Consider the following 26,455-nt stretch of genomic DNA (forward strand, 5'->3'; position numbering starts at 1 on the left):
AAGCCCCACTCCACTCAGGCCTTGTCCCTCTTAAGAGCTCTTGATACCTATCACTCAAATTGTCACAAGGTGTACTAACAATGGTGTTTACTTGTTCTCTCCACATACCCCTTTACACAACAAGCTCCACAGGACAAGGCACATGGCTTGGATCATACCTGTATTCTCTCTGTGACTGTGATGGGAAATCCAGAAAATTTCATAGTTGAACCATATGCAGAGATGTTTCAGGCGGAAACAGCATTGTGCAGAAAATATCCACAGGGCCAGAACAGTATTTCTAACCTCTTTCATTATGCCAGAAAAACGACTTCATGTTTCTGTTTATGTAATGCACACAGTGAAATGATATCAATAGTATTAAAACAAATAATTGATGTTATATTGAGATTGGTTTTTATGTGTATGGGTGCTTTGCCTGCATGTGTATCTGTGCACCATGAGTGTGCTTCACACTCGTGAAGGCCAGAAGAGGGAATCTATTAGACAGATGTTACAGATGGTTGTGAGCTGATATATGGGTGCTGGTACTGAATCGGGATACTCTGAAAGTACAGCAAGTGCTCTTAACTGCTGAGCCATTTCTCCAATTGCTACATTAGGATTTTAAAAATATCTGCATTTCAAAATTATTCTCAACTTGATTAATACTTTTTAATTCATATTTAATCAATATCTATACTGTATAAATGTTCAGCTATAAGTGTATCTGCAATTAAATATTATGCTTATGTTTTAATTTAATTCTCTGTGATGTATACAGTATATAGAAGGCACCAGTTCCCCTTAGGATGAAGGCAAAGGTTACAGGATCCATTGAGTAGAGGTGGAATATCTTAGGCTCCCTTGTGTAAATCTTCTTGGACAGATAGGGAAGGCCATAGCTCCCCTTAGGCTGAGAAGGAAGACCTGAGATCACCTGGGTCAAAGAGGACTTCAGAACAATCCAAAAGCAGCCTGGGTGACCAACAAGCTAGTGAGAAGTCCCCTGCTAGGTTTCCTCCTCAGGCTTCTGCTCAGATACTCATGAATGGAAATAAAAGACAGGGCCAGCTTGAAAGCAGATGATCTAGACACTGTTTGCTCCTTTTGTAGTCTGGGACCTCAATCCAAAGCAGTCCACCCCACTTCTCTTTTCCTTTACTGCACTGGCTCAGCTCCTTTAGCACATTCCGTTTAATCGCATCTTGGAGCTGGACAATTAAGCAGGCTGTCTGGACCCAGAGAGTCAAAGATTTGGCCTCTCATAGGCCTCTGGGATCCAAGGAAATCCTTAGCATTTTTTTCTGCTGGCTCATAAGCAAAGGTGTGCTCCTTGACCAGATCTGTCCTGAGGTACATCCTCTAGGAAGCCTCGGGGGCTGGTGTCTTCCATGTTAGCCATGTTCTTAGGACTCTGATGTTACGATACAGATTTATACTCTGAGGATTGCTGACATTGTTGGAGGGGAAACTCCCAAGACCTGACTGATGGCTGTGCTTGGTGTACCAGCAAAGCTACATGAGGCATTCAGGAACCTCTGTCCTTAGGTCTCACATGGGCCAGATCCATGCCTGCAGACACAAGGCACAATGGCAGCCATAGGCACCTGATGCTCTCTGAATAACTTTGGATAGTCAGGAACTTTTGTTCTCAGGTTGATCACAGGCTATGCCAATGCTTGCTGACATAAGGCCATTTATGGGGACAGCAGCATCTGCAGGTGCCCCATGTGGTATGGATGACAAGCAGTATACAGGAGGACCCTGTGACCTCAGGATCTGCATTGGCAAGGCCCCCAAGTGCTGACACAAGGTCACTATGGATGACAAGGAATATTCATCCTTTGTCCTTCCCATTGTCTTTCCAGACACTGAGCTCTGAGCAAAAATCAACCTGTCTTCATACACCTGACACTGACATAACAGGCACAAAATAGAAGTTACTACATATAACTGTTGACAGAAGGTGTCAGCTTTCATCATAATATCAGATGCCTTTAAAGGAAAAATAACTACTCTTCAGTAAGATGGTTGACATATGTTGCATCATTGTCAGATGGATGTCCATGCCACTTTTCACATTTTTTACACACACTCTGGATATGTAGCCCAGGCTGGCCTGGAACTTCTGAACAATACTCCTGGCTCATCCTCCTGAGGACAGGAATTATAGGCATGCAATCACTCATTAGTATCATGTAATTGTATTATCAATTTTTGCAATTTAGCCTTTAATTAAATAGCAATATTATCCAGGGTTTGTTTTAGCACTAGAATTCTTGCTTATTTAATAGGGCTGTCTTTAATTCTCAGTCTTTATCTATTCACACAGATGACTTCCTATGTCAACAACATCAAATTCAAGATTCAGCAAAAGACTGTGTGCAGATTATCAAGTCTGAGTGGTAAGGGTGGTAAGAGCTTAATGAAAAAAATGACAAAAAGATATGATTTCATCTGGGCCACTGTTTTGAGATGCAGGGGAGGGTCAGCATTTGACGAAGAGCAATTAGATCATTGGCACAGCCCACTCTGATAAATTCTATTTAGAAGCTGATTCCTCAATCTAAGGATGGTTCCCAACTAAGAGATTTTGAAAACGTATCTTGAAGGATGTTGTTATCTTTAAGAGATAGTTTCATGATAGAAGGTACTTTTCACACATAGTGATAGATAACAATGTCACCAGAGGGAAAAGTCTATTGCCATTGGTTATGGACTTCTTATAGTGTGGTCATGTATGCTTTCCCCACAATATCTATAATGTAAGTTTTGAACTCTCCAAACTATCCCCCATCTGGCTAACTCGGATGGAAGTTTCTCCTTTTCTCAGTCAAGAAGCTTGTTGTTGCTGGGGCCATGGCTCACACCTTTAATTCCAGTACTTGGGAGGCGGATGCAGGTGGATCTCTGAGTTCGAAGCCAGACTGGTCTACAGAGTGAATTCTAGGACATCCAGGACTATGCAAAGAAACCCTGTCTCAAGAAACAAAACAAAACATCATCTTGGACTTTAGCCACTATGTTGAGGCTTCACCTTCATCATTGCCACTCTCCAATTTCAAGGTCTTGTGTTTCTAGACATTTAATATATCATGGGTCCAGGTCCTATAGATTAGATCTACTACTGTGGCTCTAAAAACTGTCATCCCAACAGAGACACCAAAGGAGTCTTCTCACCCACTGGGGATGTGTTCCTAAATCCCTGTACCTTCCTGCAACCACAGGCACTTCTGGAATATCAATCTATCTGATGATTTTTCCCATACATGAATGCCTATGATAAACTTTAGTTTATAAAGTAGGCATAAGAAGATATTAACATGCAATTATGACAATGTTAATAATAAAAGTTATGTGATTGTGGTCTCTTGAAATATTGCATATGTGTATTTGGATTTCACGGTAACTGAGACTACAGAAATGGAATCATTACATACGGGTAGACTACTATTTTAGAGTATTGTTTGTACAGGTTTCTTAGGGGTTTCTTTTGCTGTGAAGAGACACCATGACCATGGCAACTCTTGTAAAAAGTAAAACATTTAATTGGGGTGGCTTTCTTGCAGTTTCAGAGGTTCAGTCCATTATAATCATGGCAGGGAGCATGGTGGCATGCAGGCTGATGTGGTGCTGGAGGAAAAGCTGAGAGTCCTATATCTTGCAGGCAACAAGAAGTAGACTATCACACTGAGTGAAGCTTGAGAAAAAGACCTCAAAGCCCACCCTCACAGTGACACACTTCCTTCAACAAGACCACACCTACTCCAACAAAGCCATACCTCCTAATAGTGCCATCCCCTTCCCTGGACTTTTTCCCTCAAACCACCAAAATATGAACAGTCCTTCATAACCTGACTGACATTACTGGGGAACTTCTGTACTCATTAAAAGATTTCTGTTTTCCGCTCCTGGAGCCCTTCTACTATCCCATGGAAGACATTTTTGTCAGTATGCATGCAACTTTTGTTCCAGACAAACCCTCTAAGGATCACCTAGTATACTGTGATTGTTTGGGAGTAAACATACCCACCCAGAGAAAGCTGTCTAGTGAGACTAATGAATGCTGGCACGAGGAAAGGATTATGCTCCTTTGAGAAAACATGTCTTTCAGAAGAGGCCTGGTTGCTCTAACCATGACAAGTTATATTAGCCCCCCTGGATCTCAATGTTTTCATGTGTACACTGGGGTGACAGGTATAGTCACATGTTTGCTCAGAGGACTTGTGCACAGTGTGCCTGACACAGCAGGCATTCTGTGAAATAGAAATAGTTTTGCCTTACAGCTGCTTTCTATTTCAGCACAAAGCTGGGCTTCATATAAACTCAAATGTGAAGTGCTATAATGGTATCAGTCGTGGGCAGGCTACATGGACCCTCTTCAGTTCATGGCACAGTTCTTTACAAACAGAGAACTATCACTATCGCAACTAACATGATTCTGTGTGAAACACTTTCAAAATCTGGTTGGGTAGATGAGGGAATATTTAGCATTCTGTTTTATCACTGGTAGATCTGCAGCGAAGTTAATTCTAATGCTTGCAATGATAGCTTATAGAACCCTGGAGTAAGGTGACAATGGTCAAAAAGTATAAGTTCATGTTATTAAAGTCTTCCTTTAACAACAAGCCCTCTTACTCTCTCATTTTGACAGCTTTCTTGCCACTCTGAATTCATAGGGATCCTGTGGGTTACGGAGAAAATAGTCAATGCTGCCTTTTATCTGTTCTGGGCATTGAGGCTTCATGTTTGCTATCACAGAATTACATTTCCAGCCCCTTTGCCTTGTTAGGTTTGTTTTTTATTTTATGTGCATGGGTATATGTCTGCATGTACATATGTCTCCTATGGGCATGACAGGTGGCTGAGGAGGCTAGGAATGGGTATTGGCTCCCCTGGAACTGGAGTTACTAAATGGTCGTGAGTCTCCATGTGGGAAGCCCTCCTGAACCTTTGGAAGAGCAACAAGTGCTGTTAACCACTGAGATATCTCTTCAGCCATTGTTTTTGAAAAAAAAATACTTAATAAAAAGTCTTGTGGATAATGTAGCCACGTTCACCAATTTACCACTGATTTGAAGGACTTGTGTAAAAACGTGGCACTCCATCCTAAAAAAAAAACCACGTTATGAGTATAAATATCTTTTGTTAGAAGAAAAACTAAAACAAACTGATCTCTATTTCATAAGGATTAGCTATTTTAAAAACATTAACATATTTATAAATGTATATTAATTATGCAAAATAATGACATTGAAGTACAATAATGGCATCAGTCACAAGCTACATGGGCGCCCCTCTGTTCCCTGCACATCACTGTACAAACAGATATCTACAAATATTGCAACTAACAAGGTCCTGAGTGAAATCCTTCTGAGATCTGATTGGGCAAAAGCAGGTATTTAATATGTTGTGTTATCACTGATAGATCCAATCAATTCCTATGCATACAAAGAAACTCATAGTAACATGACTTTTTTTTTCAGTGTTGGTAACTGCTCCCAATATAGTGCACTTGTTAGGAAATGACTCTACCACTAAGCTACATTTCAACTCCATTATCACATTTTCATACAGATTAGATATTGATTAAAGCCTGAAATTTGGTTAGTCTACCTTTTATTCATTTCTGTGGAGAAAGCAAATTATGCAGAATTACCTTGGATTTCATCTCTTTCTTCTCTTTCAAAGAAAATGTCTTATTATACAAATGACAGACACCTATAGCTCTTGTATCCATGAATGCAAGGTTACCCCTAGCAGTCCAAAGGAGTATATGCTTGTGCTCATGTTTCTTGAGTAAAGAAGGTGAATATCCAACACAAGGAGCAAGAAACCACAGACACAAAATATATCTCTGCCTTTCCAAGGGGGACTAGATACATTCTAACTTTAGCAATCCCAATGAAATTGTGTTTCCTGGGAGGAAAAAGCTGCCACTATCAGAGGAGTTCAAGTCTGATAAAACTGGGACAATGTCTTGCTGTCAAGAGGTTTTTATTTTTTAGTGGTTCCAGAGATGTAGCTCAACCATCAAGAGCACTGTCTGCTCTTCCAAAACACTGGCTAAAGGAGCTAGTGGACCTGGGTTCAAGTCCCAGCATCCACATGGCAGATCCCATCAGTTTGCAGCTCCAGTCCCAGGAGGATATGATGTCTTCTTGTGGCCTCCACAGGCAGCAGGAATACATGTGGTGCATAGACATACATGCAAGCAAAACAGTCACACACTGAAAATAAATATTCGAAGTGTATGGTGTGTGTGTGTGTGTGTGTGTGTGTGTGTGTGTGTGTGTGTATGTATGTATGTGTGTGTGTGTGTGTGTGTGTGGACAACTTTGTGGAGGTGACTCTTTCCTTCTACCTTTATGTGGGTTCCAGGGATTGAATTCAAATTGTCAGGCTTGAGTGGCAAGCACTTTACTTGCTGAGCTAACTTACTTGTCCCATCACCTGTCACAAGGTTTGATATATTCACGGGATACTTGAGAAACAGAACTCTAGGTGTGATGAGAGCCAAGACAGATGGGTTCAACTTGGATATCCCCAAGAACATGGATGAATGGATTTAGGAAGGTAAATGGGCATCTCTCTTATAGCAACCACATGACTCAGCCCAGTCTTCTTAGCATATTTATCAATGTCAATACAGACAATAGCCTCATTCACAGTCACACAATGCAAAACAGGAAATAATGTCTAACATGAAGACTCTAATACAGATCTCAGAAAATACAAACTTGGACCTAAGCTCAAGAAAGAAACCGAAGCCAGGCAGTGGTGGTGGCACACACCTTTATTCCTAGCACTCAGTAGGCAGAGGCAGGTGGATCTCTGTGAGTTCCAGGACAGCCGGGGCTACCCAGAGAAACTCTTGTCCCCCCCGCAAAAAAAAAGAGTAAAGAAACTGAGAAAAAAGGTATGATCTTTTAAAGTGGCAGATGGGCAACCTGACAATTAGTATATAATGAACATAAAATGTTAAGGAAACTGGACGTGGTGGTGCACTCTTGTCATCCCAGTACTATAGAGGTAAAGGCAATTGGATCCAGAGTTGGATGCCATCTTGGACTACCCAGCCAAGTTCCAAGGCCAGCATGAGCTATAAAGAATCTATGTTAAAAGAACATAGAGATGGAAGAGGAGGAGGAGAATGAAGATTTTGGTGACTGTGTACAGCACTGATAGATTTATAAAAAACAAAACAAACAAAAAAACCCCACTGAAATCATTGGGTGGTGGTTTGAATGAGAATGGCCCCCATAGGCTCAAATATTTGAATACTTGGTCTTGGAGGTGTGGCCTTGTTAGAGGATGTGTGTCACTGGGGACAAGATTTTTGGTTTAGGTTTCAAAAGACTCCTGCCATTTCTAGTGTGCTCTCCCTCTCTGTCTTGCGGCTGTGGAACTGTATGTGAACTCTCAGCTGTTCCTTCAATCAGCCACCATAGGCTCTAACCTTCTAAAACAGTAAGCCAAATGAAATGTTTTCTTTCCTAAATTGCCTTGGTCATGATGTTTTATCACAACAATAGAAAAGTAACCAAGACACTCTGTCTCTGTTGTGTGATGCATCTGGTCTGTATGAAAAAAACTGACTGATATGAAAAAACTCTGACTGAGTTGAGCTTCCCTATTCAAGCTTCACAGTGGCAGAGTCTAAAGATGCTCTCGGTACAGTGTTCTCTTGGTTGTCCTTACTGTCACCTCCAGTACCATCATGTGCTAAAAGTAACAGTATGGAGCTGTTTTGGGGAAACAAGTACAGCCTCTAGTTATACCTACAAACATCAATGAAAAAAATTACAAGACATGTAAATTACTATTTACTGTATACATTTCTAAGGTGGGCTAGTTTCATGAATATGGAAACCCAGCAAAGCATTAATAGGCATGGTGGCTCACATCTGTAATCCCAGCACTTGGGAGATGCAGGCAAGAGATTAGGAAGGAATTCAGTTATCCTTGGCTACACAGATTTGGAGATTTAGAGGGCAGATAATTTCTAAAATTAATAATATTAGTTACAATGTAAAAAGTAGGGAACTTTCATTAACTTTAGACAACTAGTTCCTCCTTTAGGGACATAAGCACGGAACACAGTTTAAGAACTTGCAGCAAGTGGATGGAGAGGAAGCTCAGGTAGGTTCGGTTCCCAGCACCCACATGGTGACTCACAAGGATCTGTAACCAGTCCCAGAGGATCAGATGTCTGCTCTTTTTCTGAACTCTTGTCTGGCTTATGTAGGCATGAGGCAGGCGGCACACAAATGGTGCCTTCAAAGGCACCTCCCTGCCCTGCGAACTTGAGGCACAATTTTATGAATGTGAAGGGTAGGAATTGAATGGAAGAAGGGCCTCCTAAGCTGTGACAAACAGAAGTGCCACCATGATTCCTTTGCTATGCCTGCTGGTGCCACAGAAGGGACTTTGCAAAGGAATGGGAAGACCCTCAATGGATCAGGTCCAGCGTCCTTCCGCTGCAAGGAGTTGCCCCGAGCATTAACAGCAGGGCCAGAGCTTTGGGGTGTGCAGGCGCGTGGGCCGGGGTCAGGGCTAGAACTGCATCCCCGTGTACTGATGGTTCTCGGGACAGCTTTTCTAGAGTCCCGGAGCTGGAGCAAAGGTGCGGGCATACAGGACAGCGGGGACGCCAGGGCTTCGTCTTCACCTGGGTAGTCGCCGGCTGTCTGTGCGCTCCACCGGCTCAAAGGAGGAAGCGTTGGGCCGACAGCGCTGCCAATCGGAAGGTGCTGGACTGCCCCTACTCTGGTGGCGGTCGCCTCCAGGTCCCGCCTAGTCCGGTATGGACACTTCCGCCGCCTCACCTGTTGCACCCGGCCTCCGCGGCGGCGCCTAACCCTCCCTAAGGCTCTCAGCGCCTCCAGAGCTGGGCGGGGGAACCGTCGGATCTCATGCCCGACCGAGGCCAGTCCGGGCAGGTTACGCTGGTCCCGGAGCGCTCGTCCCAAGTCCCAACCACTATCCTCCGAGCACCCAAGAGAAACCCCTTCGGACCTTTTAGCACAGTCGGTGCGAAACCACCGCCTGCGCGCTCCCGCTAGTGCCGGCTCCCGGGCGCGTGCCTGCCCCTCCCCCTCTCCCTCCCCCTCCCTTGCCCATGTCTGCGAGGAGCGCGCCTGCTCCGCCCCCTCCCCGCGCCCCTCCCCGCGCCGTTTTCCGCGCTCCCTCCTGGCCCGGCCCGCGCTGCGCTTTTCCAAGTTGCAAAGCAAGTTCAGTAGTGGCCAGCGGCGGCAGCGGTGTTGGCGGTGGCCTGGACGCCTGGAGGCTCCTTGGTGGTGGGCCAGCTTGTGCTTCCCGGAGTGCATGGGCGTGGGCCTTAGCGGCTGGAGGGGCTGAGCGCCCCGCATCATGGAGGGCGCCGAGCCCCGTGCGCGGCCCGAGCGCCTGGCCGAAGCTGAGGCGCGGGCAGCCGACGGCGTCCGCCTGGTGGAGGTGCATCTGAGCGGAGGCGCCCCTTGGGGTTTCACCCTGAAGGGCGGCCGCGAGCATGGCGAGCCTCTGGTCATCACCAAGGTAAGGCGACCTTGGGGTCTACCGGGTGACAGTCCTGGGGTGATCCCGACCCAGAAGGATTGTCGGGGTTCGGGGGGGGGCGCTGGATGAGGCATCCTGTTCGTGGCCTCGCTTTCTGGGGCGCATCTGCCCGAGTCACCTGTGGATACTGGGTTCTGGTCAACCGTAGGTGTGCGGTTCCGGCTCCATCCTGGCTGCCCTCGGGCTGCTCCGAACATTGCTGGTAGTTTCAATGGCTCCTGTTCCGGGTCTCCTTCCCCTCCCCCTCTGAGCAAGGGCCTGGGTAGTCCCCTGTAACTCTTGGCCTGTCCAGCGGTGGACCTACACCTGCGAGGCTGCCATGAGATGTAGGAAAAAAGTCATCCCCAGGATCCAGGGACTGGGCACAGCCTTCCCCACTTTTGTTTGCTTGTTTAGGGCCCATGGTTGTCACCCTTTTGATCTGCACCGGTTTTCAGTCTGAAACCTATACTAGAATCTGCTGCCAGCCAGCTTCACGATTCCCAGGAGCTCATCAATATTTGCTGACTTTCGGCTTCCTCTCCTACATCCACACGCACTGGATACCTACCAACATTTATTGAAACTTTTCGGCGTGCTTATAAAATAGAATTTGAGTTCCGATTCTAAGAACAGACCATAGTCTCACTTGGAATTAGTGAGCGCGTGTGAGTTCTTGCGTGCAAGGCGTGTGTGTGTGTGTGTGTGTGTGTGTGTGTGTGTGTGTGTGTGTGTGTGTGTGTGTGTGTGTGTGCTTTAGAACTGGAATTCTCTTAAAGTGCAATCCATCTTGATACATACCAACTAAGCCAGTATAAACAAACAAGTCAATCTCTCAATTCTTTTGGTTAAAAGAAACTAGGGGGCCTGTTCTAGGCAAAGTTGAGCCTTACCAGTTCTAAGGGCAAAGACTCTTCTAAAATGCAAATATTCCTGGCTCCTGGAGGTGTTAGGAGGTGTGAAGGTGACTTACAATTTTCCTTATCTTCCCACTCTCATTAAAGCATGAAGAAATTAGGTGAATCTTTATTCACTCCACTGGTCATGAATTTGCAAAGTGGAATGGTGGTGTTGTTGAATCAGCAAATACAACCTTAAATAAATCAATCACCCCCTCCCCGTTACAAATTTAGACAACAAATAATACTTTGATACAAATAATCCTTTATATCAAGCTCCATTCTTTTTGTTTGATTGTGCCATTCTGGGGAATCAGTTCCAGGGCATTGCACATGTTAATCGTGTTCTGTACCACTGAGCTACACACAGAATCCTAGTCTGTGCTCTCACCCCTTTTTTCTTAGTTCTAGCATTGAACTCAGCATTGCTAATGCTAGGAAGTGCTCCTCTTTTACTGAGCTATCCACACCCCAATTTTTATTTTTATTTTTGAGATAAGGTCTTACTAAGTTTCACAAGCTGGCCTTGATCTTACAGTCCTTCAGCCATCTGAGTGCTAGTATTTCAGGAGTATACTACCACAGAGAATCTCATCTGTGTCTTTTTAAAGAACATTATTTTTATTTCATGTGCTTTGGTGTTTTGCCTGCATGTATATCTGTGTGAGGTGTTCAATCCCCTGGAACTGGAGTTACAGATAGTTGTAAGCTGCCATGTGGGTGCTGGGAATTGAACCTGGAGGCTCTGGAAGAGCAGCCAGTGGTCTTAACTACTGGGCCATTTTTCCAGACCTTCATCTGTGCCTTTTAATAAAGGTTTTAGAGGTCGGTTATGATGTAGTTAAAAAAATATATCAAGTGAATCTCAGACCTTTTAGCATTTCATGTTTTTTGCTACTGTCTTTTTTCAGGCTCTGAGATAGTCTTTTGATATGTTTATAGCTTGGAACTCTCAATCCTCTTACCCAGCCTTCCAACTACTGAGGTTTCAGGCATAATGGTGCCATGCCTGGCATATCTTTCTTTTCTGCTTTCCCCCTCCTTTTTCTGATTTTTTTTTGAGCTGTAGTCCCATGCATTCCAAGCATCTGGCCTTAAACTCTCTATGTAGCTCAGAGATAACCTTGAACTCCTAATCCTCCTGCTTCCACTTTCCCATTGCCCTACCACATCTGGCATGTACTTTAAAGTAACAAAATAGGATTCCACACATCTTTCTCACACGTGTTTGTGTAGCAGATGAAATAAGCTATACATCATTTAATATGAAGTTTTAGGATTTTAAAAACAGTACTCTAAAATGTGTTTATTTTATTTTACATTTATAAGTATTTTGCCTGAATATATAATGTAAGAGCAACAAGTGCTCCTAACCACTGAGACATCTCTCTGGCCCCTAGCATTTGGTTTTTCACCATGTAAGTAAGTTGGAGATTACTTTAAATGGAAAGATTTTCTAGAGAGATTTTCATCTTCCTTTTGTACAAGATAGTCCCAGTTTTACAAACTCTACATGCTTGATTGCTTCCTGGTTCTCTATGCTTTTTAGAAATGGAAGTAGGTGCTGTTCAAACTCAGTCATGCTAAGCTGTACCCTGCATAGTTTTTACACATGATTCAGTATGACTGAAAAATTATAGTTTCATTGCTTAGGATGGATGGGACTATGAACAACTTGGGGGTTTTTGTATTTTCATGCATACATAGATGTTCATGTGCTGTTGCTCCTATGTTTGTGTACATGTTGTACTTTCATGAATGTTCTAGTGTATAGAATTAACAGTATTTCAAATACCTGTCAATTCTTTAATATTAACAATATTAGTATTCAGTGATGAGAGAAATATTAAGACATTGATATCCAATTTTTAATCTTTTAAAATAATTTTTATGTCCAGTAGCATGGTTGATGTTATTGTTAGCCTTCCTTCTAAACTGTACATTAGCTTGGAATGTTTGCAATTTGCTTGTGTGGCAGCAGAAAATAACCCCACACTCTCTGTTGGTACTGTTTGTATGAAATAAACGGGTGGAAAAAAATATTAGTGGATGGGGCCAGCAAGATTACTCAACCTTTAAAGATGCTTGCCACCAAGCCTGATGACATGAGTTTTATTTCTGAAACCCACATGGTAGAAGGAGAGAACTCCTGAAAGTTGTTCTCTGACCTTGACATGAGTGCCTTGGTGTATACATGCACCCACAGACCCACACACATACACACTGTAAAAATAAGAGCAACAAAAAGATTATCAGTGGTTCTTGCCTAGAACATGACACCTGATAATTAATGGCCACATTATTTAAAAATGACTGAGGGTTGGCTGGAGAGATGTCTCAGTGGTTAAGAACATTGGTTGCTTCTTAAGAGGACTCAGGTTCCATTCCTAACACCCACAAGGTGGTTCACAACTTCTGCAACTCCAGTCCTAGGAGATATGACACCTTCTTCTGGCCACCACAGGCTCTGACTGCACACCTTAAGCAGACATACATTCAGACGAACATTCATGTATGTGTAATAAAAGTAAATAAAATCTCAAAAATGGAGGAAATATGTTTTTTTTTTTCTCGAGACAGGGTTTCCCTGTGGCTTTGGAGACTGTCCTGGAACTCGCTCCTTGTAGACCAGGCTGATCTTGAACTCACAAAGATCTGCCTGCCTCTGCCTCCCCGGTGCTGGGATTAAAGGCATGCGCCACCACCACCAGGCTGGAGGAAAAATGTTTACAGGCACTTAAAAGGCAGAAATCGACTGTTCTGGTAGATACTAGGGATAATTGTTCAACTCAAATTCACTTTAAATTTACTCTTCTAGTAGATACTGAATTGTCATTGAAGCTTATTAAATATTTTATCTAATAGTTCTTTTCCATTTAAAAAGTCTAGCATAATATTTATATGTTGGATTCTTGGTATAACACAAAGATTTAATGTTTAATTTTCTATTACTTATAATTGTTCTATTTTATACTTATATATTATTAATTATAATTATTTTAATACTTTTCTGTTAAGCTGATAATGATTTGGGAATAGCTTGACCCAATTTAAGAGGACACATTCTTTTGATAATAATGTGACTATCATTTGAAGTTCTCATATGAGCACATCTCTTAGAACTGGAAGGGGATGGAGATGTAGCTAGTTGGAGTGCATGCTTCACCTACACAAGATGCTGAGTATCATTGTCAACATCTCAGGACAAAACAAAACCAGAAGAGATGGCAAGAATCAGTCCTGGTCTTCAACTGGAGAGGTATTACTGGCCCATTTTGAGGAGGTAACAGCTATCACCAAGTGAGGGTAAAGTGATGTACTCTGAGGTCACAGACCTGGCAAGTCCTAGGAAGGGTCTTGAAAGTCAGACTCTGATGGTGAATATCAGTCTTGCTTCCTGTCCAGTAAATACTGTATGCTTTTGACTGAACTCTCTTTGTCATGCCCTTTATATTGAGTAACTCTATGCCATCTGTAGGGTGACAGTTTTTCCATCTTGGCACCATTAACATTCTGTTGTGGGGTCTATTCTGTGCACTGTAGTCCATTTAGCTGCTTCCTTGGCTTCTGAAAGCCATTGGCACCTGTCTCCAGGTATGATAATCTGAAGATCACCAGACATTGCCAAAATTGCCCCCAGCCCAGTTATGAATCAATTTGTTAGGCTAATGATGTGTCACCTTTGTTTTTAAGGACTTCAGTTCAGGCTTTTATTTTGTTCCTTTTGAAAACAGTGGCCTTTAGGGTGCTGTGTTTGGAGGCTCTTGGCATTCCCAGAGTTTTCATGTAGTTCTGTTTTTCTTTTTGAGATGAGCTTTTGGCTCTGAGAAGAGGCTTTATTTACACAGTAAAATGCAAACAAGTACTTGCTTCATCTGCATTTTTGTAGTGGGAGAAAGGAAATTGAGAGCAGAGTCTCCCCAGTACTGTGCTTTATGTGCAATCAGAGTAGAATCTGGGGAAGGTCTGACTGTTCTCTAGATCTGGTTTGAAGTTAAAGGACATTAACTTCCCAGAAGAGAAGCATTCATAGAATTGTATATGCATGCCTGAAACTCTACAAGACTTCTGCTGAAAGATGATATTAGGAGTCATAACATAACTACTGAGTATATTTATAACAATTTGCAGCTTGAAATCTTGCTACAATTAACAAAGACACACACACACACACACACACGCACGCACGCACGCACGCGCGCGCGCACACACACACACACACACACACATACAAAACTGAAAAGCTTAAGAACACACTAAAGTATTTTCTCATGCTGATGTTTCAGAAAGAACAGGAATGACCTGCAGGTTCTAAGAGGTCTCATGATTTGGTGATGTCCTTTGCTCAGAGTACACATGGGTTCAGGAACTCTCAGGGTCCTGAAATACTTTGGATTTGCAGGTAGGTTGAGCCAACGTGGGCTGCTGGATTTTTCTTGTTTTCTTCCCTCCCCTCCCCCTTTGTGCTGTGGTCATTATGGAAATAGGGCTTTGCAAGTGCTCTACCACTGAGTGACATTCCTAGCCAAGTCTTGCTGGTGTTACTTGAGAATTTCAGTGGGGGAGGGGACCAAGCTCATTTCTATGATGTCACTCACTGAAAAGTTGCATCCACCAGCTGGATATCAGGAGGCCCCCTGCAACCTCAGGAATGTTTATCAAGGGAGAAGGAATGGAGCTTTGGCCCTGGCTATTCATAATTTATTAAAGCCCATCCCCCATGCCAGAAACTGCTAACAACACATTCATCAGGGTCTGGCCTAGCTTGACCTTGCTGGCAAACTCCTTTGAGAACCCACTTTTCAAGTTGTCTTTGGGAATACAACCCTCTTGATGTATTTGTGTATGTGCACTCCTGTGGTATGGGGTACTTGTAAGGGTTTTATAGACAACCTCCACCTTGTCACCATTTCAGGGGCTCCTAACTATTACAGCATTTATTCTCTGGTTATGAGACCGCACTCATCCTGATTCTGTGAAAACTGAAGGCAAAATAAGGACAATTTGGAGATGGGTATGTACTATGCTGCAAATGTTATATGTTAAGTGTTGACTGATAGTCAAAGAAGCAGAGGGCATAGGGACAGGGACAAACAGTTTGTGATGGGTGGGTGTGTGAGACTGTAAGTGTACTATATAATAATACCTTAGTGATTGAAAAAGGAGTCTCCAGTTTAGAGGCTGTGTGGAGTTAAGGTCCCGGGCCAGGGATCAGCAATGTTGGAAAAGTACCCCAATGGTTGTCTCTTGTACACTTTTGTTTGTTTTTCAAAAGGTTTATTTTATTTGTATGAGTGTTTTGCCTGCATGCAAGTGCACCGTGTGAGTACAATATCCACAGAGGCCAGAAGATAGGTTGGAATGGGAATTACAGAAGGTTGTGAGGTGCTTTGTGGGTGCTGGGGACTGAACCTGGGTCCTCTTCAAGAGCAGCCAGTGCTCTTACCAACTGAGTTATCTTTCCAGTCATTGTTTGTTTTTGAGACAGTCTCCATGTAGCTCTGTGGGCCTCAAACTTGGTATGTAGGGAAGGATGACCTTGAACTTCTTGTCCTCCTGGCTCCACCTATGATTACAGGTCTATGCCAACACAGCTGTGGGGTATGGTGCTGGGTATTATGAGAGAAAGGTAGGTACTTTACCAGATGAGCTCCATCCCTATCCCCTTTGTTTGGTTTTGAGACAGGGTCTTGCCAAGCTGTCCTGGAAATCTTGCTTGAGTCTCCTGAGTGTTGAGATTGTAGGTGTGTGCTACTATGCCTGCCTGGCTTAAAATGTGTGTGTGTGTGTGTGTGTGTGTGGTGTGTGTGTGTGTGTGTGTGTGTGTGTGTAGGGCAGGGAGTGGAACCCAGAGATGTCTACAAGCTAGGCAAGAAGTTCTAGTTGAAGTTTTGAAAAGGGTAATCATTGAATTTAGTGGTGGAAAGATGGATGTGAACTTCTGTCTGGGTTTTGGTTCACTTCTGTGTGCCATATAGTTCACAGCAGGCCAAACTTCGTTAGTGTCTGGGAGTGCTTGGGTCTTGTCCCCACTCCCACCCCTACCTCCTCACACCAGAATGCTAAGGTCATATAAGTCCTCAGAATTGTAAAACCCTGTCCCTTTGCAATGGCAGTCACAGCAGGATTTGGAGTTACTAGGGTGAGTATAATTCTAAAGATACATTTGTAATGAGAATTTATAGTCTGGTTAAAAACCAATAGGTAAGTTTTCTTTCCTGTGCTGAAAGGCCTTTTCACTTGGGAGACCTGCCTTGCCAACTGGCTTTCAAATATATCTTTATTACCCCTTCCAGCTTGCAAATTAACTTGGCCTTGCGGAATTCTAATCCTTGTTCCTTCAGAGATGTTTCAGGCATAGGGGGTGGGGAGCCAGGCACAGTGCCTAAAGTTGTAGTCCAAGGTCTTATAGCTGGAGGCTTTCAGGTTCAAGCCATGGAGGATTCTCCCTATGGGAGGCACGAGAGTATGTGACTCACACCTATAAATCCAGAGGCTTCCACCATTACAAAAAACCATAAACCTGAGCTATGCCTCACACTTCTGTGCTGTGCTGGATTCAGTCTTCTTGGCTGAGTTAGGAGTATTGCTTAACATGTCCTAACATTTATCTCTTGGAAAAAAATTAAGGTAGAAAGCTGGTTTGCCCAAGAGCTAAATGTTGAATAATAAATAGTTTTCATTTGGTCATAATGAGATGGGGTTTCTTTGCATTTGGCATATTTCATAGGACTTGGTAGGACTTTTTAAAATATATCCTATTATTATTTATTTACAAGTACATGTGTATATGTTTGTATATGTGCATGCATGTACCTGAGATTAGGGCCATCCTCTGGAGCTGGAGTTATAAGGAGTTGTAAGTTGCCTGATGTGGGTGCTGGAAATTGAACAATACATGTTCTTAACCGCTGGGCCTTCGCTCTAGCCCCTCGAACATTTTAAAAGTGCGTTTTGGAGTTATCTCCTTGCTGAAGTTGTTTTGTGTCTTCATACAAATAGGCTTAGATTTATTTGGCTAAACTCTTAAAAGCAAACGAGGAAAAGTCCTAGGGTCTGTGGAACTTTTTGCATGCCAGACAAGGCAGAAACATTCAACAAGATAATTTTAGGGTATAAAGGCTGAATGGACTTTTTTATTCAGGCCGTCTTTTACTTTCAAACACTAGAAAGGTTTGGGGCCAGGCTTTATAGGAGAAGTTGTACAGGATTTGGAAGCTTAGTCTCTTGATATGTGTGCTGAGAATTTTAACCCATAGGAGGATTCTGAAAGAGTTCTAGTAAGACTTTAAAACATACAGCTGGATGGGGAGCGTGGGGAATTGGTGGTGCATGGAGGAGATATGGCTTAGCTTTTTATATTGAAAAGTATTTTTCATACAGTATATTTTGATTGTTTTCCCCCTCCCCCAGTCTCCAATTCTTACCAGATCCTCCCCACCTCCCTACCAACCCAACTTTGTTGTCTGTCTTAAAAAAACAAAAAATCCCACCAAATATACACAAACCACACACAACACAAAAACCAAAATAAACAAGCAAAAGACCAATAAGTTAAAAAAAAAAGCCCAAACAAAGCAAAATGAGACAAAAAGTCTATAATTATATCATTGAGTTCATTTTGTGTTGGATCTGGGGCCTTCCCAGAGGTGTGGTTAATACATCACTGAGACTTTCTTTGGAGAAAACTGAGGATTTTTTTTTGCCAGTGGTTATCACTTGTAGATAGCTTCCTGGTTTGGGGTGGGAGATTGTGTCCACTTACCACTCAGGGGCTCAGTGCTGTGACCTGTGCAGGCTTTGTGCTCCCTGTCACAGTCTCTGAGTTCATTTGTGCATTGTTAGGTCCAAAAGAAACTTTTAGGGATGAAAGGCTAACTGTGGTACCTATTAGCATACCAAAGCGCATGCTGCCCCCCCCCAGGCTCTCAGAATCACAACTACCTGTGACAGAGCATGCTGGCTCTTCTCACCCTACCTTAAATGTGTCTGGCTCATGGCTTTCCCTTTTCCCAGCTTCTCATTCCTTTATAACCCTGCCATTTCAGCCATGTGCCCTCTTGCCCCACCTCTTGCCCCTCTCTCCTGGTCCTCCTCTCTTTTGTCTTCCCCTTTTTCTCTTCCTCCCTCACTCTCCCCATCCCCCATGGCCATGATTGGTCTACTACTTTCTTCCCATGCTCTGGACTCTTCCAGATGCCTCTGGCTGTACTCTTCCTTCTATCTACAATCCAAACTTTCCCTTCAACCATGCCTTGGAGCCGTCATGTCCTCACTTTATATATCTGGTGTCAAAACTTCCCCTTTACACACATGTCAGTCCTGGAAGACACTGTTTCCATAGAGTTGTCATCATCTCTGGCTCTTACTGTCTTTCTGCCTCCTCTTACACATAGATCCTTGAGCCTTGAGGAGAGGGCTTTGTTGAAGAATCCTGTTCAGGACTGAGGGCTGCAAAGTCTCACTCTCTGCTCATTGTCCAGTTGTGGGTCTCTATGTTAGTTCCTATCTACTGCAAGAAGAAACTTCTCCGATGACAGATGAACAAAATACTAATCTTTGGGAATAGCAGTATGTCATCAGGAGTCATTTTATTGCTGTTCCTTTATTCTTAAGTTTTCAATCACTTGAGCACTTTCAGGTATGGGTTCTATCACATGAAGTAGGCCTTAAAACCTACCAGAAAGTGATTGACTACTCCTATAATATATGTGTTACTATTGCACCAGTGTATCTAACTGGCAGGTTACTGTTGTGGGTCACAGTGTTTTTAGTTAGAAGACACTGATGATTGCCTTTCTCTTCCAGTAGAATGCATAGTACCTTCCAGTACCATGAACACTAATTAGTAAGGATGAAGATTCTACTTAAGTACCAGCTTGACTTCTCCATATCCAATGACATATGTGTCTTCAGCAATAGAGCCTTATGATCAGGTTGCAGGGTTCAGCTTTGATTTGTGTTCCAGATCTCAGCGTCCATGTGAGGCAGCTCACAACTGCCTGCAATTTAGTTCCAGTTACCCCCATGTCTTTTTCTGGAATCCATGGGCACCTGCTCTCACACATGCACACAAACCCCCATATACACATAACTAAAAATAATACAAATAAATCCATAAAAGTACTGCTGGGGGCTGGCATGTGGTTTAGTCAATAGAGGGCATTGCCTTTGGTTCAAAGAAAAACAAAACAATATAAAAACAAAGCTAATATTGAATTCAAGGAAGGTCTATTTAGGACCTTGGGAAAATGTGTTTTAGTGGAGAGATGATCGTACGTCATTTAAAAACCAAGGCCATATAGTGTTATACGTAGATAATCCCAGCACTGGGGAGGCTGGCAAGTTCTACTCTAGTTTTGGCTACTTAGTGAGACCCTGTACAAATTGGGTGATAGGAGTTTAGTCAGTACTTGTCCACAGTGAGACCTTGGGTTTGATCCCTAGCTTCATTTTAAGTGGGAATAAAAGAAAGGAAAGTAATTGAAGAATATGAATTGCAGAGCAAAGGTAACTTCCCTCCCCCTGTCTGGATGAGGAGACCCCGGGATGTTTTTCATTTTTAATTCCGAGAGTATTAAGTTGCAAACAGTAATGGTTGCCTGTGTGGAAGAAGGAGGAAAAACAGTGTACTAAAGTGGCTGTGGCCAGCTGTGATTATCTTTTGGCTATAGGTGATTTTTAAGATTTTCAGATCATGGAGGTCATGGAGAACCCAGGCAGAAGAAAGGGGGCAGGCAGAGTGCTCATGGGAATTTTTGTTTATTTATTTGTTTGTTTGTTTTTGAGATGGGATCTAGCTCTGTAGTTCAAGCTGATGCAGTGTTGCCCAGGCAGCTTTGGAAAGCAAGCAATCCTTTTGCCTTGCCTCTTTAGTGCTAGGAGAGAGAGGGAGAGGGAGAAAATATTCCCACTCAGGCTTTGTTTTTATGTTTATAGAAATGGCTCTTTGGCATCAAAGTTTAAGTAATTAAATAGTTGTTTTTATGTACTCTCGATTAGGCTATTGAAACTTTTTCTCCTGTGCTGGAGGTGGAATCTAGGGCTTTTTTTGTAGGCTAGGCAAGGCTCTAGTGTGGGCTCTCCATGACCTCCAGTGAGGTACAGCACTAACTATTGAAACTCATTTATTTCTTTTGGCATATTGATCTTTATCCTTAAATAGTCCATTTATAATTTATATAGCCGTCACTTTTTTTTTTTTAAAATATAGACCAGGATTTAGCCTTGCTGCTACAAAAACCCCTCTGCCAGTCTTCCTTCTCTTAACTCCTCAGGCACATTTCTTGCCTTTCCTTCCATATCCAGTGGCTCTCCTACCATACTTTGGGCTACAAGAATATTGTTTTCAACTTTGACGTTAATTATATTTGGGGCCGAGTGATTCTTTGTAGTGGGGCCATCTATGTTCAGCAGTGTCCCTAGTCTTTTAGGCCAGTCTCCCTTCAATATGACTGGTGACAGCCAAACAGACTTGCAGACACTGATAGATGTTCTCTGGGGGCCAAAATTATGTGCAGGTTAGTTTTTTTTTTTTTTTTTTTTTTTTTGTCAACTTCACACCAGCTAGGGTCATCTGGGAAGAGGGAACCTCAGCTGAGAAAATGCCTCTATCAGAATGACCTGTAGGCAAGCCTGTGGTGCATTTTTTGATTGATTATTTGTGGGGGGAGGGGCCAGCCCACTGTAGGTGGTACCACCTCACAGCAAGTAGTGGGGCAAAGAGGGGAGGGGTGTACTGGAAAGCAGATTGAGCCAGTCTTGGGGAGCAAGCCAGTAAGCAAGGCTCCTGCCTCACTTGAGGAACTAATACCTGTAAGATGAAATAAACCCTTTTCGCTCCAAGTTGCTTTTTGTCATGTTGTTTATCACAGCAAACTAGAACACCCTGAGGACTAGGTTAACAATTTCCAATGCTTATGTTGTTTTATGTTTTGTTTTCTTTGTGGTGGTTGCGATAGAACCTAGAGCTTCATGTCATGTGTTCTAGGTTAATAGTTCTCCCATTGAATTATATCCTCACTTGCAAAGATTTATATACTTGTTTTTGATATTTACGTTTAATATTTTGTGGTTCTGAGGATCCAACTTAGTGCTTTGTCTATGCTAGGCAGTGTTCCCCTATGGAGCCCCCCTCCAGTCCTCCTGTTTGGATGGCAAATGTTGTCACTTCTAGCTAGGCCTGTGGAAGGAGAGAGTACAGGCATATTGTGCTTATTTTTCTTGTATAAGACTTTGTGGTCATTAGAGTTAATGACGGTTCCATTTCATTGTTTAATTTCCCCTGCAGTTATCATTGATAATAAATCCCCAATTATGACACACCCTTCATATATATTCTTATATACACCAAAGTAGCTTTTCTTCACTTTGCAATATTAGGGTTTATCTTGCCATTCTGATGGTGGTCACCATTCTTCAATTTCTTGCAGTGTATAGTATTGCAAAAGTGAGGTCAGACCTTTCTGATTCATGATCCATTAGACTTTCTCTAATTTTTCTCCTTTATTTTATTTCTTTATGGTTTTGACCTTGAGAGATTTTGTTTAGCCTTATCTTCCAATCCTTCCATTGGGTTTCAAATGTGTTTTTTTTAAATATCATACTGATCTTGTTTAATTGCTAATTCTCTTGTCTAATAACACTGAGTTAGTTTTCAAAACTGCCCATTTTCCACAAAGATTTTCTTTCTACAGTTGGCTTTTATTATTTGTTGGGCTTCTTTCTTCCCTGACAGTTTCTTCAGTGTCTAGTGCTATTTGGCTATCTACTGGTATTAAAGAGCAGATTGCTTTGAATAATAATATATCGGCCCTGTGCACATGGATGAATAACCCAGGGAGGCTGTTTTTCTGGGAACTCCTGGTAGCCAACACCTCATGTTTCTTTTGGTATTGGCTATATACTAACAATATAGCAACTTTTGCACATATTTTGTATAAGCCTACCAATAGAAGGGATCCTTCCCATGCTCAGCTGAGTGAACAAGACAGAAGAGTCGTTTGTCTTCCCTACTCTGGCCATAGCAGTTTCAGCTTGAAGGAAGTCATCTACTCAGTAATGAATTGTCAATGCCTGTTTGCATTCAGAGCTAGTTCCCCCACATGGTCCTTAGCCTTTTTAACCCCCTATCCTCCAGTTTGTTAAGCTAGAATCATTTCTATTTTATTGTATTATTGTGGGGATTAAATGACACAGCATGTAAAGCTAGTTCTAATAAACTTAAATTCATTCTCTTGCTCTTTTCTCCTCTCAATTCTGATTCATTATAAAGCTGAGAAATTATAAAAATGTTTATCAAAGTACTTGTTTACTGTAGGCAGAATTTGAGCTAGATTTTGCATGATAGATATTTAATATGTATCAAGGTGATTTTGTTACTGCTTAGTATGGGGCTCATAGGTATGCATTTAAGTTAAAGATACATCTAATTTGGGGATGTCTCAGTGGTAGAGTGCTTAGTGTGTGCAAGGCCCTGGGTTTGAGCCAAAGCGATGCAAATTATATATGCACAAATAAAGTAAAAACTACATTTAATATTAGCTTTAGTTTATTGTTTGTATTTTATATAGCCCCATAAATGGTTGTTTTCTTCTGTCCCTCCAAAACTTAAATTATTTTTAAATAATTTAGCAAAATGCTTTAAGGATAATTCATATTATTATAAAAATTATATTATCCTTTTTCTAATTTTGTAATAATGTGAATGATCTTGCAGATCAACAGGAGTTGTCAAAGGAAATTTTTTTCAAAGGTGAGTGAAACTAGTGGAAAGGATAAAGGCTAAACCTGCTTGTGACATCAGGCTCCATTTTATCTCACTACTTGTAATAGAAAATATTTCAAGAAGTTGGATCCACAGGTGTGGTGTGCATGTGCCTTGTGAAAAAAAAATTCCACGTAGCTGCTTCCTGGTGTTTCTTAGCTCCCTATGCAGCTAGGTATGTGACCATCCTACTCAGTGAAGTCCAAACAGAAGTAATGTTTGCCTTTTTATAGCTCCCCCAACAGATTCTTCCTGTGCCTGGTTGGGACGAAGACAGTCTTAGAGCAGAGCTTTATCAACATAAGTCCTTGAATAACTAATAAGGTGGTTTTCCAGGGCAGGGTCATTTGCCTTGTACCTGTATTGTGTTTTGTTTCTTGGATTGTTTAGTAAGTCAGATTGTTCTAACAAAAGAAATCCTGGCACTAACGAAAAGTTTTTCTTTTAACAACTGTGTTCAAGGGACAAATATATAACACTTGATACCTGTATAGGAGGACATGATTTTTACTTTGTTGGAAGAATCACAGTGGTTGCCCAGGTAGCACACAGCTTATTCCCCACATACTTATTATGTAATGTGAGACCTCCACACCTGTGGCTTCTTCAACTCTAGCCTTTCCTTTTAGTTGGTAATTTAATTTTCACCTAGTCTTGCTTTTCCTCCAGGTCTGTATATGCTTACTTGGGAATTTTGGAGAGGCAGGGCAGAAAGCTGGGAGAATGCCTAGTGGAGATAATTAGCCCTCGGCTAGGGCTGGGTGATGTAATGATGTTAGAGTTTGTACCTTTGACCTGTCAGTACTGTCCTTTTCCTAACCACATGGCTTCAAGTACGGAACATGTTGCCTGGGAAGGTTACACGGTAAGTGGTCATTAACAGAGCTGCCTTCATCAGATTACCTAATTATAATCTTGAATGGCAAACTTTTTCTTCCCTTGAGGAATAATTGCAACACATAGAGACATGAGTTGGATCAGCAATGAGAAGGTAGGTGAAGATGAGGGTCCTAGATATCTGGGGGTAGATGTGAGGAGATGCCAGGGAAGTAGCAGAAAGTCCTTCCTGCATTTGTGAAGTAGGTAAAGGTAGTTCTTTGTCTATAGATGTGATTCTGTATCTGATGAAATTTTACCTGTATGTTAATTGTGCATATGTTTGTAAATTTGTAAACACTGATATTTATCAGTGTTAATTGTAACATATGTTTTTTCAAGTTGTTGCATAGTGGCATGGTGGTATTTTGATGTTGCCTGGGGATGTGGTTCATTGATAGAGCACTTGCTTCATAGGTGCAAAGTCTTGGGTTTGTGTTGCAGTTAGCACACATGACAGGCACAGAAAATACATTGATTAGTAGCTTAAACATAATAATGATCCTTGTGGAAGTAGAGCTGTATTTTTTTTCTTGACTCAGGAATTCTGTGCTGGAAACAGAGAACGCTTAATTATTAAATGCTTGAAGATAATTATTTAAAGAATCACATTATTAAGCTGGGTGTGGTGGCACAGAAACTGTAACTCTCAGTCCTTGGAAAGTGGAGGCAGGGGGATCAGAAATCGAAGGTTAACTTCTGCTGTTATATTATTAGTCTCAGGTTACTTAAGGCCATATCTCAAAACAGAAAAGAAACAAAAAAAATATACTGCCAAGTCTTTGGAATCAGAAGACAGATTAAAGGAAGTTTAATTTGTTCATTTTCAAATGTTAAGAAATGAGATTTGGGCTGGAGAGAGAACTCCCTGGTTAAGAGCACTAGTTAATAAAGAGCACTGGCTGCTCTTCTTGAGTTTGGTTCCCAGCATCTCCCTCAGGGCCTACCTCCAGAGGATCTGATGCCTCTAGCTTCCTCAGGCACCCCCACACATGTGGCATACATATATACATGCAGAAGCATAGGCAAAAATTAAAAATCTTTAGAAAGAAATGATATTTGGGACTAGAGATGTAGCTCTTTGTTAGAACACTTGCCTAGCATACTCAATACGTCCCCAGCCCTAAGGTTTGAGAGGGTTGGCAGTGGGGGACAGAATATTTCGTTTTTGTGAAATATATTTATTCTTGCAATTTTCTACATAGTTCTATTTAAAAAGAAATTCCTAACTTCTAGAAAACAGTAGTTTAAGTTGATCAAATATATGTCAGTCTTTAAAACAATTTTGTTTTCTTTTTTGTTGTTTGTTTTCTTTTGCCTGTGATGTTTTTCTTAACATTTTCATTGTGTGTAAAGGGCCTGAACTTGAATGAAAGTTTGGAAAGAAAACATCTGGACTTGAAAAGACTGACTTGCTGCTGTGCCAGTCATATTTATTTTATGTTGACTTAACAACAAAGATTTTATACAGCTGATCCCATTTAGGGGATAGGAGCTGGGAGTGGAGGGGTTGTTTCTGATCCCTCAACCCATTTTTCAGTGGCTGTTTTGGAGAAAAGTAATTAAAATCACATACTACTCTTCGTAACTGTGAAATTTCTACCACAGAAATGCATTTTGCATTTTGGCTGCTGGGGATGCAAGCCTCTATGTGCCCTGATGAACAGCCGGAACTTGCTTTGTTTTTACAAGAGTTTCATTCTCAAATTACCCATGGTGTAATTGCAGTTCTGAAGATTTCTACTTCACATGAAAACTCATTGTTTCTGTTTCTTTCCAACTATTTTCACAGTGGCCTCTTACTGCCTCATTTCCTTTGTACCCTTCTGGAATGTTGGTTTCTCTTGAAGGTCTCTCCTTGCTTATGTAGGTGGTCTCACTCATGTGCTCTCCCCCACACCCTTTCTTTCTTTTTTATGTGTAGTCTATACTGGTCTGGGACTCACTATGTAGATCAGGCTGGCCGAAGATTTACAGAATTCATCCTGCTTCTGCATTTGGAATGTCAGGATTATAGGTGTGTTGTGCCACCATACACAGAACTTTTGAAAATATTTGTTAAAATAGCTGTCAGATCTACATGTGTAGCCTCTCCTTGTCTTCTGAGCTCTAGGGTGGTACTCGGTGTTGCAGAGGCTTCACATGCAGTGTGAGCCAAACCGAATTATTATTATTATTATTTTGCCTTTTCTAGTGTCCTGGATTTCTAATCGTGACCATAGGCTTATTTCTAAAGTTAGAAATCATCTTTGATACTTCTCTCTCATTAACTGTCTGTAACCAGTTGATCATGAAGTAATTTGATATCTATATATTTTCCCCGGAGGGATGTTAAGAAGCATCTATTCACTGACCCAGGTGGAAGGGCCTGGACACAACACAGAAGGGATGACAT

The 26,455-nt window shown here is 42.0% G+C and overlaps 1 protein-coding gene across 2 annotated transcripts in view; it reads left to right on the top strand.

Moving 5' to 3' along the window:
• Nucleotides 1-9,354: 9,354 nt before the first annotated feature.
• The window catches only part of Shroom2 (shroom family member 2), a 160,790-nt gene continuing 143,689 nt past the window's right edge, over nt 9,355-26,455 (top strand). For both annotated transcript variants that reach the window (XM_035450210.1, XM_027432170.2), the window contains exon 1: nt 9,355-9,519. In XM_035450210.1, the coding sequence (XP_035306101.1) occupies nt 9,355-9,519 (165 nt within the window). The remainder of the gene's footprint in view (nt 9,520-26,455) is intronic.

The sequence above is a fragment of the Cricetulus griseus genome, chromosome X, assembly GCF_003668045.3.
Source record: "Cricetulus griseus strain 17A/GY chromosome X, alternate assembly CriGri-PICRH-1.0, whole genome shotgun sequence".
NCBI classification, from domain to species: Eukaryota; Metazoa; Chordata; class Mammalia; order Rodentia; family Cricetidae; genus Cricetulus; species Cricetulus griseus.